The sequence below is a fragment of the Agelaius phoeniceus genome, chromosome 1 (genome assembly GCF_051311805.1).
Source record: "Agelaius phoeniceus isolate bAgePho1 chromosome 1, bAgePho1.hap1, whole genome shotgun sequence".
NCBI lineage: Eukaryota > Metazoa > Chordata > Aves > Passeriformes > Icteridae > Agelaius > Agelaius phoeniceus.
Window position 1 is genome coordinate 87,314,146 of NC_135265.1, and position 18,081 is coordinate 87,332,226.

The 18,081-nt window shown below is 39.8% G+C and overlaps 1 protein-coding gene across 5 annotated transcripts in view; it reads left to right on the forward strand.

The window, feature by feature from the left end:
* The window catches only part of FHOD3 (formin homology 2 domain containing 3), a 376,643-nt gene that overhangs the window by 300,259 nt on the left and 58,303 nt on the right, over positions 1 to 18,081 (forward strand). For 4 of the 5 annotated variants that reach the window (XM_077182714.1, XM_077182715.1, XM_077182717.1 and 1 more), the window contains 3 exons: positions 2,373 to 2,587; positions 8,516 to 8,821; positions 12,542 to 13,431. In XM_077182714.1, the coding sequence (XP_077038829.1) occupies positions 2,373 to 2,587; positions 8,516 to 8,821; positions 12,542 to 13,431 (1,411 nt within the window). The remainder of the gene's footprint in view (positions 1 to 2,372; positions 2,588 to 8,515; positions 8,822 to 12,541; positions 13,432 to 18,081) is intronic. The other variant, XM_077182716.1, reaches the window with a different exon arrangement.

The window sequence follows — 18,081 nt, forward strand, 5'->3', positions numbered from 1 at the left end:
CATTACTCAGATGCCTAGAGAACTCAAAATGATAATTTCATCTACTTGAAAATGATAAATCCATTCTTATGTTCATGAGGGATACCAAATGGATAGCCACAGACTTTTGGCTCATTGTCTATAGAGAAGAGTCAGCATAGCTGAGATGATGTCTGCAGGTTCCCAGGATTTAAAAGAATATGGCAGCATATACGGGGGCAATTTGTCAATCCTGTAGTGGAGGTATGGTAGCTCATCCTTTCAACCCTTTCAGATTTTGGTCTACATGACCTTGCAGATCTGCTGATGGCATTTATTCAATATGAAGATATTTGTCAAAACCAAAAAATAACCTAAATAATGTCATTTATCAAGTGTGAAGCATTAATAACTGATTCTTGAATGTTTTTTTATTTCTCAGTGATACCTATTTATTAAGCTTCCCATTTGATAACGAGTTCTGCTGATGTGCTGCCATTGGAGTTGCTGTTCTGGTTCCCATTTTTGTTTCAGTATAATAGTCAGATACATTTTGAAAAGTCACCTCTTGATGACAGTCTCTGCTTTGCTGGTTGGCGGTGCAGCACACAGCTACAGAAAATGTTAAAGCACCTGAAAAAGAGCTGAGGACAATAAAATATTGTAGCTCCCCACATCATATAAGAATCCATCCAGATCTTTGTTGTAGTTTGTTGGCAAACTGCAAAACCCCCTTGGCAGCAGCCAGCTGGGCTGTACCTGTTAGTGCCAAGTGATCAATTTGAGTGGCTCTTTATGAGTCTGGAGTCCCATCTGCTCTGCTTGTGAGGAGGTGGAAGGCACTGTATATAAGTGACCAACATTCAAAGAAAGAGTGGCTTCATGAGCTGTAACAAAACATCATGCTGATGCCAGAGAAATGCTTTCCCCTCTATTGAAAAGGCAAGATTCAGTCTCGAGAATTGGCTTCTTGTTAGAACTGTAAACAGTTCTATTTTATAACCATGCAAGTATGTAGCTTGTTATATTTTCATCCAGAGTCTGTGGGGGTTCTTTTTCTTGCAGAATTTGTTCAAAGCCTGTGCATACCTCTGGAGGAATAAAGGAAAATGAGTTTGTTCTTCATTATTGCTGTTTGCAGTAAGGCAAATTGCCTCTGAAAACACAAGGACTGCTCTTCAAAGACACATTTCTGTCCTCTATATGAATGTTTGCAAATGTGCATGTGTGTGTGGCTACCATATGTACTTAGCATGTTTGTTGCCACATGTGGCTGACTTCTTTACCCTGCCTGCTTTTAGTGCACCCTTTTATACTAATTTGGGCTGTCAGTGATGCAGAAGGGGGGAGGAGAGGTGTTCAATGTTATGAAGTGTTTACAACAGTGTGTTATAGGGAATGACCAGAGTGTTTCAGAGACATAAGAAGTAGTCCTGATTAACCTGTTTAACAACTAACTTGTGGATAAGGCAAACAGTCTAAAGCCTGATCCAGCTGTATTCATGAATTTATTCCTTAGCAAATAATGGTGGATAAAATTAGCAGACATCTGGAACAGGCACATATTTAAAAGTTATTTTGGTCGAAATGTATAAAGCATACTATGAAGAATATGATTGGTAGCTGGTCTTAATAAACAGTTAGTGAGTTCTGCCTGCCTAAAATGCAAAACAGATGTATCTTTGTTCTTTTAAAGTGACTTTGATGAATAAACTACATGTGACGTCAGGTACAAGCTATTGGATGTCTGAGTCCGGCAGAGAAATTTTTCAGAATAAAAAAAAAAAACTTTCCATTGTAGGCTCTGGAGAGAACAAAGTGAATTCCAGTGCATTGCTCTCAGAGCAAATAGAAGCAGGTTCAGAATCTTTAGATAGTCAATTCAGATGTTTATTATTGGTGTTATTTTCAGGAAGATCTGGTTTTGTCTGCTGCATTTTCCTCTCCTTACAGCAAGTCTCAGATTTTGGCAATTTGCACCAGTATTAAGGGGCTCTGGGTTTGGAGAGGTTTTTTTTTCTTCTTTTGGTTGTTTTTTTTTTCTCTCCCGTTTAGTTTTGGGAGAGGGAGGGCTGAGAGGAGGAGGAAGAGGAGGAGGTGAAAGAGGCGGGTGAAAAGGAGGACAGACAAATGCTTCCAAAAAGGAGGGCTGTGCAGACAAAATACTATAGCTAAAGGTTCTTTAACTCTGCTGGTTTTTTGCTTTTGTATTGTAATGAGCAATTTAACATTTTTCAGCACGGTAGTCTTTGCTTTAGTGTGCCCTTTTTGGCAGGTTGAGCAAGCAGGCAGTTCAGTGCTGTACTCCTTGTGTCAGGAAGTCAGCTCATTTTCTGCAGGTGTTTCATCCATAAACAAGCATCAGCCACAGGCTTCTTTTTCTTTACGGAAACCCTCTGGAATTTAACTTTCAGATACAAATACTTGGAGAAGTTGGCAGCAGAGGAGTATGAGAAGGAGCTGAAGAGTCGGAGTGTCAGCCGAGGCAGAAGTGAGCTGTCCTTGAACCTGAGATCTCCTTCAGCTCCATCCTCACCTGTACCCAAGTGCATCAGCCCAGCATCCATAGAGTCCCAGGAAGAGCTGAAGACCCCTTCCATCCCGTGTGGAACTCCTCAGCCCTCAGAAGGTAAGTATAAAGGAGGGTAGGGGAAACAATGCTGCGTTTATCAGTTTCTCTTGGGATGGTGATTTTTGATGCATGAGTGCAAGAATGCAATCTATAAGGTGCCAGAGTAAAGGGTCCTACATTGTTCCATCCTGTCTTCCTAAATTGCCTATTTTTTGCATTGATTTGGATATCATGTAATCTGTTCAATAATAGGATACATTGCAAATTGTTGCTATGATTCATACTATCATTTTCTGTTGCTTTTCAAATGGAATAATTAGAAAATAGAGAATACAGAGGGTCTTAATTTTTGTGTCATGTTCCTTATATATGAGGAGTTACTGAATACTAGACAAACGGTATTCCTGCCAACAGATTTTGCGTATGTGGATTCTCTGAAAGAAATGCAGCAGATGAATGCCAAGATTATAATAACCTTCCAGTAGAGCACAGGCTGAATGTGACCAAGTGAAAAGTTCTTGAATTGAAGGCAGGAGGAGTGTGTTAATTATTTTTAATACCAAGAAAAAACTCTTAAAATTGTAGCACAAGTCATAAAGGACTTAAAAGAGACCACAGACAATTAGTAAAAAGGAAAGTATAACTAGTGTTTGCATGGTTGGTTGGCTGTCACATAATTTATTGGATTACAGAGCAATGCTTTTTGTGTATGTTTGTATGTCATTCTGCCACTTGCATCATGTACCTCTCCTTCAGTCCTCAAAACAACACATGCCATACAGATTTATATTTGCACCACATGATGTTGCATTAACATTGGGAGCTAGAATGCATGTTGAGGGCAAATTATCGCCATCACTCATTTTTATTTTATTTGATTTCCTGCTACATGCTATTGGTGATTAATGCATTTGTAACTTGCACTGCTTGGTTTTATGGAGTGTTATGGCTGGTAGCATGCTATAAAGCAAGGCAATTTAAGAAAAACGTTACAAATACTGAATGCTGCATATGTTTGTCCTCACCGTACTGAGTAGGTGAAGTTTATTTTATTTAGTTTTATATATTTTCCCAATTATTTTCCCCAATTTTCTTGTTTGGAACCTTAAGAGTCTCAGTGGAATAATTTGAACTTAGAAACCACAGATTTTTTCCTCCAATACTGATAGTCAGAAATATCCAAACACCCATTTTGTTTAGTGCTATATTGCTTTTAGACCAAATAAGCTGGATTTTTCCACCATTAGGATTTCAGAGCTGGGTAGGGAGCAAGTATCTTTTGTGATGATTATTTTAACATATTTCTCCTGGAAGCATTAAAAAAATTGCAGCATGAAATGGAGCAGCACGAACCATTTGGAGAATACATTTAGAGCAGGTGTACAGGGCAGCTTCAGACAGCCAGAATATGGCAAAGCTATCAACATGTAGGTAGACAGGACATCTCTACTAAAACTCCTGGCAATATAGTAGGCATTGGAGGGCAGCACCTGGAAGCCTGGCAAATGGTCCACAAGGAGAGAATATATGGATGGGGCAGGGTAGCCTTCCAGCCAGGGGCAGCTGCAGGCAAAGAGCCAGGATAGAACCTAAACAGAGGCCTGAAATCTGCATACTTCAGCAGGATCTGGGCATGGGGAATGACTGTTTTTTCAGACCTACCAAGAGCATTGGAAAGATCATAGGTAGTCATGAGCTTGTGGGCAGGACACACCATCTGGAAGTGCCCATTTTATTGGATATCTGCCAGCAGGGGACGGGCTTAATGTAGACACTGTGCCATGGTCTCTGTACTATTACTTGACTTCCTTATGCTCCATACTGAATTAAAATCTCAATTTTACTGGTTTTAGGAAGGGTTATGAATCCCACTTAATAGGTAGAGAAAATGAGTCATTAACTTCCTTAAGTCAGTTGTAAGAAAAGCTGAAACAGAGCCATGAACAGAACTCAGATTACTTGCACCCCAAGCAGTTGCTTTTAATATAACGGGGTTCACCATCTTCCCAAGCAGGAATGAAACTGCAGAAGGAAAACAGTTCCTTGATTCTGTGCATATGATGCTTTAAAGACTCTGCAAGAATGGTGTTAACAGATGTGTGATATTCATTTGCAGAATTCAGAACCTGAGGTCAAAGGCAAAGAGTGTTCATCTACTAGCAAAACAATAAGGGATTTTTGAAGTCAGACTTATTTTATTCCTTTTGTGCTGAAATATCCTTTGGCCAATCCAGTACCTGCTGTTATTAAGAAGGAAACAGATTCTGTCTGTGGAACTTTGTCTCACACTGTGAAATGTGTCAGTACCATTACCCAATATAAAAATCTGGACTTACTGAGCTGCAGTGTTTTCTTGTATAAAACAATTGGTTCCACTAAAGTAATCAAGTCTTGTAGGACTTACTCTTGTAAAACTTGTATTGTGGCATTCAGAGGAAATGAAGGCAGTCCTGTAACTACAAAAAGGAACTTAATTTTTTTCAGAGCAGCTACTTACTCTTTTGTAATTTAATTGGAGAATATTTTGTGAAGTGCAAGTATGCAGTAAAGGAGGAGCAACAATAACTGAGACATCTCTGAAGTCAATCTACAAAGGAATTTCAGGTGAACCCTTCTGTGAAAGAAGCAGCTTTTTTAGCACTTAAGAAAGTAAGCAGGCCAACCAAGTGCACATGGTGGACAGTAGGAGACCTTCTGAGCATAGTGAAAGTTGAGCAGGGTTAGGATGCTGCCCAACACATGGCATCTCAGCAGATGGAGAAGCACCAGAGCATGAGCATGGAATGAGGCCAATGCATCCCAAGTTGTAGAGCCAAAGGAAACATGATACAGAAAATGCGAGGAGGATCTGGGGTGGGAGGACAAAAAATGAACATTTCTGACTGCATGAAGAAAGAGCCAATTCAGTCTGCACCTGTTCTTACCAACACAAAGAATGGGAGGAAAAAATTGGAGTGGGAGTGGGGAGGGATAAAGAGTCCCTGCAGAATTCAGAGGAAAAGGAATACTGTGCTGGAGTAGCTGAAGGGATAACAGCCAAGACTTTAGGCAATGCCTGAACAATTGACCAAGAGGTCTTGGGCAGACATAGACATTTTCAGACTTACTGTATGCATCCACGAGAGACACCAAACATCTCTATCTTACACCTCCAAGTGGAAGGCAGAGAAAATAGATGGGGATGTGGCTGGCTAATCAATTAGCCTGACAGGGGATTAGATGTGAGCCCAGAGGGATATTTCTTCTCTCTGAGGGCTTATAGGACTGTAGGGTTGAGTTCTTATCAGCAGGATACAGCATCTTGTGTCTGCTTCAAAGTTGATTTATAGTTGAGTATTAAAGGAAATGTCCATATCCCTCTACCACATTATAAGTTCTTAGGCTTGCTTTTCAGAAGGGATCAGCTTATAAAGGTATCATGCTTCTTAACATCTCAGGCACACCTTCTTTGCTGTTGATGCTTTTTGATTTGACCAGGCTTGCTTTCCTGAGTCTTTGCAGTCTCCACCAGCAAGAAGTCTGAAGACAGGGGACAGAGCCTGGTCTGTTATTTATTTCTCTTGCCACCTGTGAGGTTGCCACTTAGAGTAGTGTTTTGTCTGATATGAAAATGGACTCAGTAGGTGAAGGACTGAAAGTTTGGGCTCATTTCAAATAGGCCATTACCAAGCATTCACTGAGAATTGTATTTTTTAACATCTTCAGAAGTTCTCACTAATATCAATGCAGTCATGGAAATGCAAGTGATAGACACATGTCTAGCTTGCTGGCTTTGTTCTCTTGGTAGTGTTTCCTGGCAGATTGGATTTTTGTACTGTTTCTTAAGGAAAGTGCTGCTGGACTTAGCTCACTGTTTTCAAGTGATTTTAGCTATAGGTAGATTGTTTGATATTATCCCTAGAGAGAGAGAGAGAGAGAGAGAGAGAGAGGCTGTCAAAATGAGTGTCAATATATCCTTGTTTTGTTCCAGTACTTAGATTATGTTATTCCTGGAACTCAAAAGAGCAGACTATGTCAGTATAGTGCTCTTTACTCTTTGTTATGTATTAGATTTTGCTAAGTTGCTGCATATTTCTGGTATATGTGAAATATTTCTTGTTAGAAGAATATCTGGAATTCTTTTGAACATTCAAATTTTCTCAAGCATTTCTTACATCTCCCCTGACTTTTTTCTATTGAATCTTCAGTGTGGCTTCATGATGACAACGTTGCAGTAAGCTTTAGGAGTCCTGGCCGTGTTTTAATTAGCTTCTTTCTCCATCTGAGCTGTTGGAGTTGACTTTTTTGGTTATTGCATGACAGTGGGTTTGTTTTTTGGGTTTTTGTAGAGATAAATATCTAACATTTATCTGAAATTAAGATTATTCATGGATGAATTGGTGACATTTGTATATATGGACCACTGAACCATGGCAAGATGAGAATCTTTCTTGCTAAAGTACCACATTAGTTCCAGGAACTCCCGAAGAATTCCTAAGCTTTCATCTCAGTCATATTCAAATCTTGGCTTGACTTTTAAATGTTCTCATTCTATACCTACACACTGACAGCTGTGGTGAGAAACACATCACCGGGATTTGCAGCGTCTGCCAACTTCTTGACAGCCCTCTGTAATTTTGACTCTCTTCTAGGCAGTATCCAGGGTACAGTCATAGGTAAGGTACATTTAGAGAAATGAGGCATGGGCAGAGGTGCTTGCATATCTAGTGTTAGACATTTAGGTGCTCTCAATGGAGAAGAATGTGATCTTCATTATTTTGGCTTATATTTACTTAGGATAAATCTACTTACCTGCTCACTAGAGGACTGAAATATTTGGATTGCATTCCAGTATTTCAGTGTGATTTTTTTTTCCTTCAAAGGTTCATCTTGTACCTGAATAAATTCTCTTTGCATTTTGTGTAATCCTAAGACAATGAGAAGTCCAGAAGACTCTTTTGCAATATTGCAATGAAAAATAGTTAACAGAGAGACAAAACAAGTATGACTTGGTCACTATAGTTCAGCCACCCACAAGATCTAGTACAGAGGGAATTCAAAACTATGCAGAGCTAACATGCATGTCCATTTTTGCCACACTTTGCATGGCCGTTTCAGAGAACTGTCAGCTTCTTGATGTGATATGTGTGGATGCTCTTCAGTTTCTTTGCAGCATGCAGAGAATATTTGCATGTGAAAATCTGCTGTTACTGCTAAAAACCCTAAAGGTGAATGAATTATTTTTATTGGGAAAGCAGGGAAGAAGATACCAAGTATACTATCAACAGTGTTTGCTGTGTGCCAACTGATAAAAAAGCTCATTGTGTGCCATATGCCAACCAACTGGAAACTAAATATATGCCATATGCCAGACAGTTGGAAACTTTGCTTAATTTTGATGTGGCTATTCTGAAGTAAATGTGCATGAAACAACATATGGTTTTTGTCAGCCAAATGTGTGACAGTGCCATTTCGAGACTGTGCCATTCAAGTGTGTTATTAAAACTAATATTTGTATTTTTTTTGTTGAAGTGTTCCTCATCAGGTGAAAAAAGAACTCTTCCAGAACACAAAGAAAATTCAACCAAAAGCCACAATCACCCTCCTTTTTGTTTGTTTTTTTTTCTTTTTTTTAAATCTCTTCTTTCCTGGCTCTGTCTAGGCACTGAGTTGTCAATGCTCAGGTGAGATGCCCATTTTCTGCTGGTTCGTTCAAATCCTTGTGCGAGTCCAACTCTGCAGCTGTGGAAGTATGTATGAAAACAGTGGGCTGGCTGCAGACAGCCAGTGAGGGGCCTGCCAGGCCACTCTCACCTGCAATGCTGTCGTCACACAACATCCATCAGTCTGTTGCTCCTAATGTTCCTAAGCACGCCGTGGGCTTGCGTTTTATTTTCTTTCCATAAGGCACTTGTACTGCACTCACGTCGCTCTCATTTTGAGGGGTGAACCTGAGATGGCTCTGTTGTTAAGTGAATCTCTTTCTCCCATTGTTCTCTCCACCAGTGAGTGCCAGTGAACCCGAACCAGAGACAGAGACAGAACCAGAACCAGAGCAGGAGGCTGAGGCTGAGGCCAAGCAGGGAACGGAGACACCCAAGGAAATAGAGGCTGCAGAGGTGGGACCAGAGAGTGAGGTGGAGCAAGGACCAGAGAGAGAGCCAGAAGAAAGTGCAATACTCAGTGAAAAGGAGAGGCAGAATGAGGAAGTGAATGAAAAAGACAACTGTTCTGCATCCAGTATATCCTCAGCAAGCAGCACTTTAGAGAGGGAAGAGAGAGAGGACAAGTTAACCAGTGACAATGAAACTGGTAAAGTGAAGCTTTTTCAATAATGAAGGGTTTCTGGTGGAAAAAAAAAAGTGTTAAATTAGCTCTGATATTGTGTTAATTAGTTAACAAACCTGTCTAAGACTTTCTTCACCATGGCCAAGTCTTGTCTACTTTCTGCTTGGACATCCAGACGTTATTTGGGTTACGATGTTTGAGGGACAGTAGGGCCTTGATGAAATGAAGTTTCATTTGATTTGAGACCATTTTCTTCCCCTAAGATTAATATATTAACTACTGAATCAGCATGTGCAGAGACTTGGATCTCTAGCTCCTGGAGAACTTATTTCTGGGTTTTTTCATAAGTAAGTGAGACAAAGGGCTGTGCTGGCACGATTCATCATTAAGTTCCAGATACCATTTCTCATAATTTTAGTGGAAAAGGAAGAGCAGTGAGGGCTGAGATGTTTGTTCCTTCCCTTCTGTCTTAGACAGGCTTCAGACAGCAGAGGGAGATACACAGGAGCTGCTGAAGATAGGTCTGGGCTATCTTTAGCTCATGTGGAGAAGGCACATGAAATACACCTTGTCTGGAAAAGACCAGTTTCATGGTGCTGAGGGATTCTAGTCAAATAGGTCACCAGGTACCAGCCTGGAAAGGCTCAGCCTGGGAAACACCTTAAGTACCAAGTTTCTGCCCAGAAAGATGATGATAACCAGTTTCTGCCCAGAGAGATAATTATTTCAGCCCAGGCAGGGAGGAAATAAAAGGCAGATTTTGACTCTGTTGATTACTCTTTTCCCTTTTTTATAGGGAGGTAAAGAAATGTAATGTAATTAGGGCATTTGATTCCCAAGTTTTCTTTGGTCTGAACCATGGAATTGTCCTATATTCTCTAAATTCAAGATAAGAAAATGAGATGTGCTTCACAGTGTGAAATAATCCTGCTCTGTCCTGAAAGAAGAGGGATAGTTCTGAATGCCAACAATTACCTCACAGACATAAACTGTCAGATTGAATTGTTCAAGTTTAAATCCGTCACTTTTTTTCTGGGAAGCATTACACGAATTTTATCCTAAATTTTAAAGCTAATTTCTTTTCAGTCAGCACCAAGATTGAGTTACCTAGAATGCTATTGTACTCATAAAGAATGTAGATGGATATATCTGTAGGAAAAGCTAGGGAAGGATCACAAATGAAGGATGTTGCTACACTGTGGTATAGTCCAAGATAGGCCAAGTGCAAAAAAGAACAGTTGCAAGTCTTTTCTTATTACCTTGTCTATTACTGACCTGATACCACTCTAATTTAAAGTCCTTATGTACTTTTGTTAAAAGCTAAGAAATGTATTCTTACTAAAATCAACATCTTAAAATTGTCCTACACAAAGATTTATTTGGTAGTGATGTATAGGAGGACTCATGTAGTGAGTTGTTTGCTCTCTAGTAGGTGAGGAGTTCTGGAAAGCAAATGAGCACTTCCTCAGTTTTGACATTCCCAAGAAGCATTTTGCCATTTATGAGATGGTCCATTGGTCCTGCCCAGGTGCATTGAGGACAAAGGCTTGCCCTTGGTGCAAGCTTCTTCATTAGCCATCCTGCCAAATTTGGCTTTCCAACAAGTCTTGTTTCTCCAATGGTATTTCAAAGCTTTGCCTGTGGAGAGGAGAGCAGAAGAGGCCACCAAGTTAGCAAGAGTCTTCACAGATATGATTTTTGATCAGCTTGGACAGTTGGGGGTGGAATTGGGGAATGCAAATTGTGATAGAGATTGTGTCTGGGCAAATTCTGATGAGTAGTTTTACAAAGGAGTTAAACACTGGAGGATCCCATCTGGTGAAACTGAGAGGGGGTAGATCATGTGGGGTTTGTGGGATGCATCTTGGGAGCCATCTTGAACATCTTTGAAGGAAAGGCTTGGAGTAGGGGGAAATCCTCTGAGAGGGCACAGCTGGGTAGAATCTGTGGTGTGGGGAAGGAGTTGTCTAGTGATGTTGTCTAATGAAGCTACCTCAGAGAGAAATCAAAGAGACTGCCTCAGGTGGACAAGTATTGGTAAGAAAACAATCCCATGGATCAAGTCTGAGGAAAAATGAGCAGATAATGGAAGCAGCCAGTCCACCAGCAGGAAAGTAGGTCGTATCCATTTCTGAAAAAAAGTCTTTCTTTTGTGTGGGGTTAAACCTCTGGACTGATTTCAAAACATGGTTTAGAGTTTGATCTAAATAGAGGCAGGAGTTACTGCTGTCTATATACTTTGTGCTGCAAGGCCCTACATTTTAATGCAATGCTGGCTTAAGTGAGGGGAGGCTGGGAGTTGTGGGGCCCTGGATGTATCTCACCAAGAGGACACCTTCTCAGAACACAGGACTAGATATTGTGGTAAGAAAGCAACTCCATTGACAAAGAAAGCTGTAAAATATACTTAAAACTCCAAGGTATTGAAAAAGGTGGCAGCATAAGTGAAGAAAGCAAGATAAAATTAGAGTTTAAGAAAAATGGCAACCTACAGGTATAAAATAAAATCTTTAACCACAAGGCCCCCCAAAAAAGGCAGGCTAGCAATCAAAGTAAAATGATGAAATAAAAGAAGTAGAGTTTATGAAAAATGTGTAAGGACTATGGGGAACAGAAGGAATTCCATACAGGAAATATAATAAGTGTGAAGAATTATCATTGTTTAATCACTTCATCTGATGCCCACTGGAAAAAGGAGGACCATAATTGTTAGACACATTATCCACATTGGTTAGTAGTATTAAATTCAGGGAAATGGAGTCACATTTCCCCGAATTTAATACTACTTTAAATTCTTACATTTACATCATATATTTTTCAAGTTTGACCACTATAATTTGTTATTTATGGTGCTGTCTCAGACATGGTATTTTGCTTATTATTGGTGAGAAAAGCAGTAGTCAGAAAGATGAAGCTTCATTACAGTGAAATGTTAAATGATTGTAATGTAGGAAGGCCAATAGTCTTTCAACACTGACATATAACAGGGAGGTTAACAGTGGTTGATGAGCAGCTTGTTCAAAATTATTTTATAGAGGTTCTCATATCATAAACAACTTTTAAAATCTTGCTTATGCTTACACTCTTTGTCCTAAGAATTGCCCTGAGAGCTATACCCTGAGCCTACTTTGGAATTCCAATAGTCTATGTTGTGAAGATGGCCCAGGTACCCAGCCAGGGGGTTCTGAGGGTCTGAAAGCTGCCCTTCCCTAGCCAGCAGGGTGGGAGGAGGAGAAGTAAACAGCTACAGGTCAGCCTCGGCATCAGGCAAGGAAGATCTCTTTCATATGATAATATTTTCCTGAGGTTGTTCCAGTACATGGCCAGGTGAAGAATATGATGTTTTGTGTCATTGTCATGATATTTAAGCCCCATTCTGAAATACCAAAGTTTATAAGAATTTATACACTGTATAAAATGAGCTGAGGTAGTAAGTACAAAATGAAACCTGACACATTTCAGGAGAAACCTGAATATTCAAATCCTGCAAGTTATATAGTCCCTACCAAACTACATATTGTTCTCTAATCCCCTTCCTTTTTTGAGAATTACTCCAAACCCACCAAGATCAGGCCATATCAGTGCTGTATCTCATTTCAAACTTTTCACAGTAACTGTTTCCCTAGTTTAAGAGTAGTTGTACATGCATCCCTCATGTGGGTTTTTTTTTGTTGGCTGAAGAGTGTTCTTGGTGCTCTGACTTCCTTCCCTTGACTCTTCCCGTCTCTGTGTGTGTGATTGCAGGTCCATGGTCACAGACCATTCAGGATGCTGGTGTGAATGAGCAGTGCAGCAACATCCTCAACAACAAGCGGTTTATGCTGGACATGTTGTATGCGCATAACAAAAAGCCCAAAGATGAAGAGGAGAAGGAGCTGGAGGCGAAGGAGGAAAAGAAAGAGACGGAGGAAAGCGAGGAGTCACTCACTAGCCTAGCCAGCAGGATCTCTATTCTTCAGGCCACAAAGCAGGCCAAAGATGAAAGTGTCAAAAAGATGGAGATTGGAAATCTGGACAACCAAGGCAGTGTGAAAGCCTTTGCAGAAAAATTTAACAGCGGTGAGCTGGCTAAGGGGACAGCAGTGCCTGAAGATGAAATCAGTGAACAGGTCCCCGAGAAAACACCAGCACAGCCAAAGAAGGAATCTGATTACATCTGGGATCAGCTCATGGCTAATCCTCGAGAACTTAAAATCAAGGACATGGATTTTACAGACTTGGGGGAGGAGGATGATGTAGATGTGTTGGACATGGATATGGGTCCTGGGGACTCCCTTGCTCCCCCTCCTCCACCTCCACCTTCTTTTCTGGGTTTGCCTCCTCCACCACCTCCCCCCTTGTTTGGATGTCCGCCTCCACCACCGCCCTCTGGTAATTTATTGGCTCCTCCTCCACTGTTCAGCACTCCTCAGGGTTTAGGGTCACCCCAGGTTTCTCGGGGTCAGCCAGCATTTATAAAGAAGAAGAAAACCATCCGTCTGTTTTGGAATGAGGTACGGCCGTTTGAGTGGCAGTGTAAAAACAACAAACGCTGCAGAGAATTCCTGTGGTCGAAACTGGAACCCATTAAGGTAGACACTTCCAAACTGGAGCATCTCTTTGAGTCTAAATCCAAAGAACTGCCTGTCACAAAGGTACAGCTTGTATTCAGTTTGCTATTTTTCTGCTATTGTATTGGTATTCATTCTGAATTAGATCTAGGTGATTTATGTTGTTTATATCAAACCAGTGGAAATTACTGGATGTGATTCTAGCTTAGCCTATGACAGAAGATATTCCATGGCCTGACACTAGAGATGAGCCTAGGGTGGTTATGTGCCAAGTTGCCCTCCTGTCTCAGGTCTGCCAGTTGTGGGATATCACTCCAGCTGGCAAACAGCAACAAATTTTACATTAGATTGTCCATAGCTGAGTGCCAGACGAGATACTGGCATCTGAAATATTTTCTGTTGCATTCATAAAAAGGTCACAGCATGGTGATTCATATCTGTGTATTTGACAGTTCTTCACTTGGTAATATTTTCCTAATCATTATGTGGAAAGGTTGGAATATCAGACTGGATCTGCTGCAAAGAGTCTACACATGTGCTTTGTTCTGAAGGATGGAATTATCAGCTGGACCATGTTTACAGCTGAACTCTGCAGGGGTGTTGGGTTTTTGTTTTATACTGGTGAACAGGCCTATTTAAAATCTTTAATTTATACAATGTGGAAATTTTAGGATAGAAGCTGGCACAGGAAATACCTCCACAGCTAGGATTCCCTCTTCCTTAGTATTGTTATAAAATAAACTCACAAAGGCTCATGACACGGCTGTTTAACATTGGAATCAACAGTAAAAGGAACCTTTTTATAGTTACACTTAAGAGGAACTTGAAATAGCGTTAAAAAAGTTATTAGCCTGAACATTTGTTTTTTGTGGCTACATAAACTCTTTTTCTTCTAAGCAGCATAATTGGTATCAGGGAAACAATTTTTTTTTTCCAGTTAAAATGATAGTAAAAAATGTCCATCTCTCTTAAAATAAATGAATGGCTTGTGTGTTTTCTCTGTATGCCTATATGTGTTATAGTAATATAAAAACAGTCAGCACCTTGAATATTTTACTTCTCTTTAGCTAGAGAAAATTGTTACACCTATTATGTGTTATAGATATTGTTGTTTGCTCCTATTCTGGGGAATCTGGATGTCTCACAGTAAAGGTTTTCTGTGTCATTTGCCCAGTTTATTAAGTCAAATTTTTCTAATAGTCATTCTTGATCATCTTGACAAAGTGGAAACATTGGAATTTCTATAATCAAGCTCCCAAGTACCTAGCATGCAACAGGTACATAAAGAGATGGCTCATGTGGTTCCTGCCATCACTGCTCTTAGGTGAATTTCTTTGTAACACAGATGCACGCAAATCTGAAACGTGTGGTGTAGCACCTTTAAAAACACATTCAGCTGATTGTTCATCTGGCCAATGCTGAGATTAATTTCTCTCCCTGATTCCTTTTCTGCCAAGGAAGGAATGCTGGTGACACCGTGGCGTGCTACTCCTCATCTCTCTCCCCGTAAATACAAATCTGACACAGATGGTTCATAGATGGAAGGAATGAGAGCATTTTCTTAGATCCATAAAATATTTAATTCCTTGAATTGAATGTGGAATGATAACATATTTGCCATTTCCAAAATTTAGCTTTGTGCTAAATGCCAGCATTGTAATGGAGTACTCTGGCTGATTCCTAATTTTTTATTCTCACATGAAATTTTGATAAAATTTTAAGTTGTTGGAGTTATGACTTGTTTACTTTTCCAGTCAATCATCGTGCATGTTCCCAAACTACCCTTGGCCATTTTCCCTCCCTCACACTTGCTTCTCAAACCTGCCTGATGCTTTGGCAGAGCTTTTGGCTTCTGGCTGGAAGATGAGTGAGCAGGTTTCTTTGAAATTAGTGCAAGTCTGAGGAATGATTTAGGTGCTTTCCCCTTGGCTACCAATAACTGCTCTCTGCATGAGACATTGTACTTTTGGCTCTCTTTCCACCCTGTCCCATAACACAGACATAGAAGTCTCATTGTCTCATTGCAGAGAAGACAATGGGGACTTAGGAGTACCTTAGTAGAGCTCTGTTCAGGCTTTTGAAAATCCTGCCCGGTTTTCGTGAACACCAGCAAATCTTCCAGAGCAGGAGATGGTCCTTAGATCAAGTGAGAGTGGGAATAATTAGGCAGACCACCAAATCCGTAAAAGACTTGAGGTTTGGTACAAAGATTACACTCAAATTAGGATAGCTCTCGATTTTTCCAGACTGCTTGGTTTATTTCCAGAGAGCACATTCCCCGTTGTGTCTAGTTTCTCCTGTCCAATGGCCGCAATCCAAAACAGGTTTATGCTATAATATCGTAAAGTCTGACTCACAGCTCAGTTGGTTCAGCTGAAAAAAGAGAGTGCAGAGCAACAAATCAGAAATCAAATCTCTAGATTTCATTTTAAGAGGTGGAAGTAGGTGCATAGAAAAGGAACAGCCCAGAAGGATGAGAGGAAAAGCAAAGTCAGGGTGCATAAAGGGGGGCCTTGGCTCTCTCTTGTGCTTATGCTCTCTCATACAGCTGTAACCAATTTTACTCCAGTTTCTAATCCTTCACTGTGATTTCCACAACACACAGCTATAAACAGCTACTTCCTGGCTCATGAGAAGTTTTTCATTAAACACAATAGACTGTAATAAAATAAAGTGGATTGAAAATTGTAGGATATAATACAGGATTTTGGGGGCTGGGACTGGTGAGAGGAGATTCTTGATTTTAGGAAAACTTATGCCACACTGAGAAACTTGCACATTGATATTATTTAGTGGAGTACCTTTAGTTGCAGATGGTTTATTTTTTTAGACTAGAGCACCCTGCATTATATTTGCCAATAGAAGGAGTGATCAGGTATCCCCTCCAAACCAGTGTAGTATTTCCTTCCTTCTCACTCCACTGAACAAAGCAGATATTTTGGCAAAGTACTTCAAAGTGTTTACTTTTCTGTGAAGAGAAGTGAAAACATGCAGACCGTCCTCAATCAAATGCTGTTGTTCAGCCCTTTTGCCATACACTTGGTTTTGCATGAAAGTATTATTTTGCTGATTCATATATACCCTGTGGGATATAGTGATCCATCATGTGCCCACAGACATAAAAATTAGTAGGAGAGAAAAAGGAAGGAATCTGTTTTCATGTGCACATGCTTAGACATATTCCTTTTGAAAGGATTTGTTGCAATTTCAGTGAATGCCAAGACAACTCATAAATGTGGACCAGAATTTCTAAAAAAGATTGCATACAGATATCCTGGAAAAAGTCAGTGGCAGCTGAGCGATTCCATTTTACATCTCTTGTATTAAATCCTTGATAATTGAGATAGAAATAAAATACTTTTTAAAAAAAAAAATTTAAAAAGCCATCTCACTATTAAGGTAGATTTTTGTGCACTACTTTTGCAGTAGTGCAAAATGCAGACTTTTACAACTTTAAAGGGAGAAGATATTTCTAAATTGATACTCATAATATAATTGTTTATTTATATGACCACTTGAAAAGTTGGGGTTTTTTTTTCTGCTTCCCATATTAATTAAAACAAAGAGGAATGTTTAAGACTATATTCTCATCAGACTGCAAATCCCTTTCTGTGGGATGGTAATAGGTTTTAAATAATCCATCTGGACTACCCAGTCTTCAACAGAGGCAAGAGAATGTGACCAATTAGGTCTTGTAAAGTGTCTTATAAACACTATAATTGTTAATACATTGCAGAAGTGTTTGTTTTCTAAAGATTATACTAGCTGGTATGTTTGTATTTTATAATTACTTTGCAATTACACATAATAATATAGTATATATAATATTCAGAAGTTCAGGGATTACACTTCATACTGACACATTAAAATATAAAATCAAGTGCACTAGTTCACTGTTCCCTCAAGCATTTTAACTCACTCTCTGTTAATGAATTTATAAAGCATAGATTGAAGTCTCTAAATATTGTTGTAGAAATTAGTAATTGTAGCTTATTTTAACAGTCAGACACTTCCACCTGTGCAATTTCACTGCAGACAAAAAGCAATTCTTTTCCTAGTGGTAAGGTAGTAAAGTTCATAGTAGTAAAATCTTTCTCTTTTCTTCATCCTTTTATTTATTTGGAAAAGATTTCTTTGAAACTCAGACATCATCCCAAGAATGGATTTAAAATCTCTTCAGCCCCTGTTTTTGAGAAGGGTTACCACCCCAACATTTTATATCCCATATGCAGTTCTAGCTGTGGAAAATACCTGCATGCACTCATGCCCTGTGCAGCTGATCTTTCTTCCATAACTCATGGCTTGGGAGTGTGTGCACTGTAGGGATCACAGTGATCCCGGCTGTGAGCGTCCTGCGTCCCCCAAATGAATATGTCTGTCCTGTCAGACTTGGGAGCCCTAAAGACAGAGCTGAAGATTTGAGGCTTTCTTACCCATACCACATGTGGGAAGCCTAAATTTAACTCCTTTTCTCTGGCTTTTTCCCTTCTGCATAAATTCTTTGGAGCTGTGTAATTCTGTGCAAAGGACAAGGTAAAAAGTGGTGGTTTTAAAAAGGCTTAGTGCAATATAAACTCAAGAGGAGGCAGTCTCTGGTGAACCCTCTTTGGTCTTAATGTGGTCTTGGCCACTAACTATGGTCCTGAGAATGTGATTAGTGGCTTGGGAAGTAAAAGTTACTGCATTAAAGGAGGAGCTGCATCTCAGATCTTTCAGGTAGTTCCCCAAGAAAAA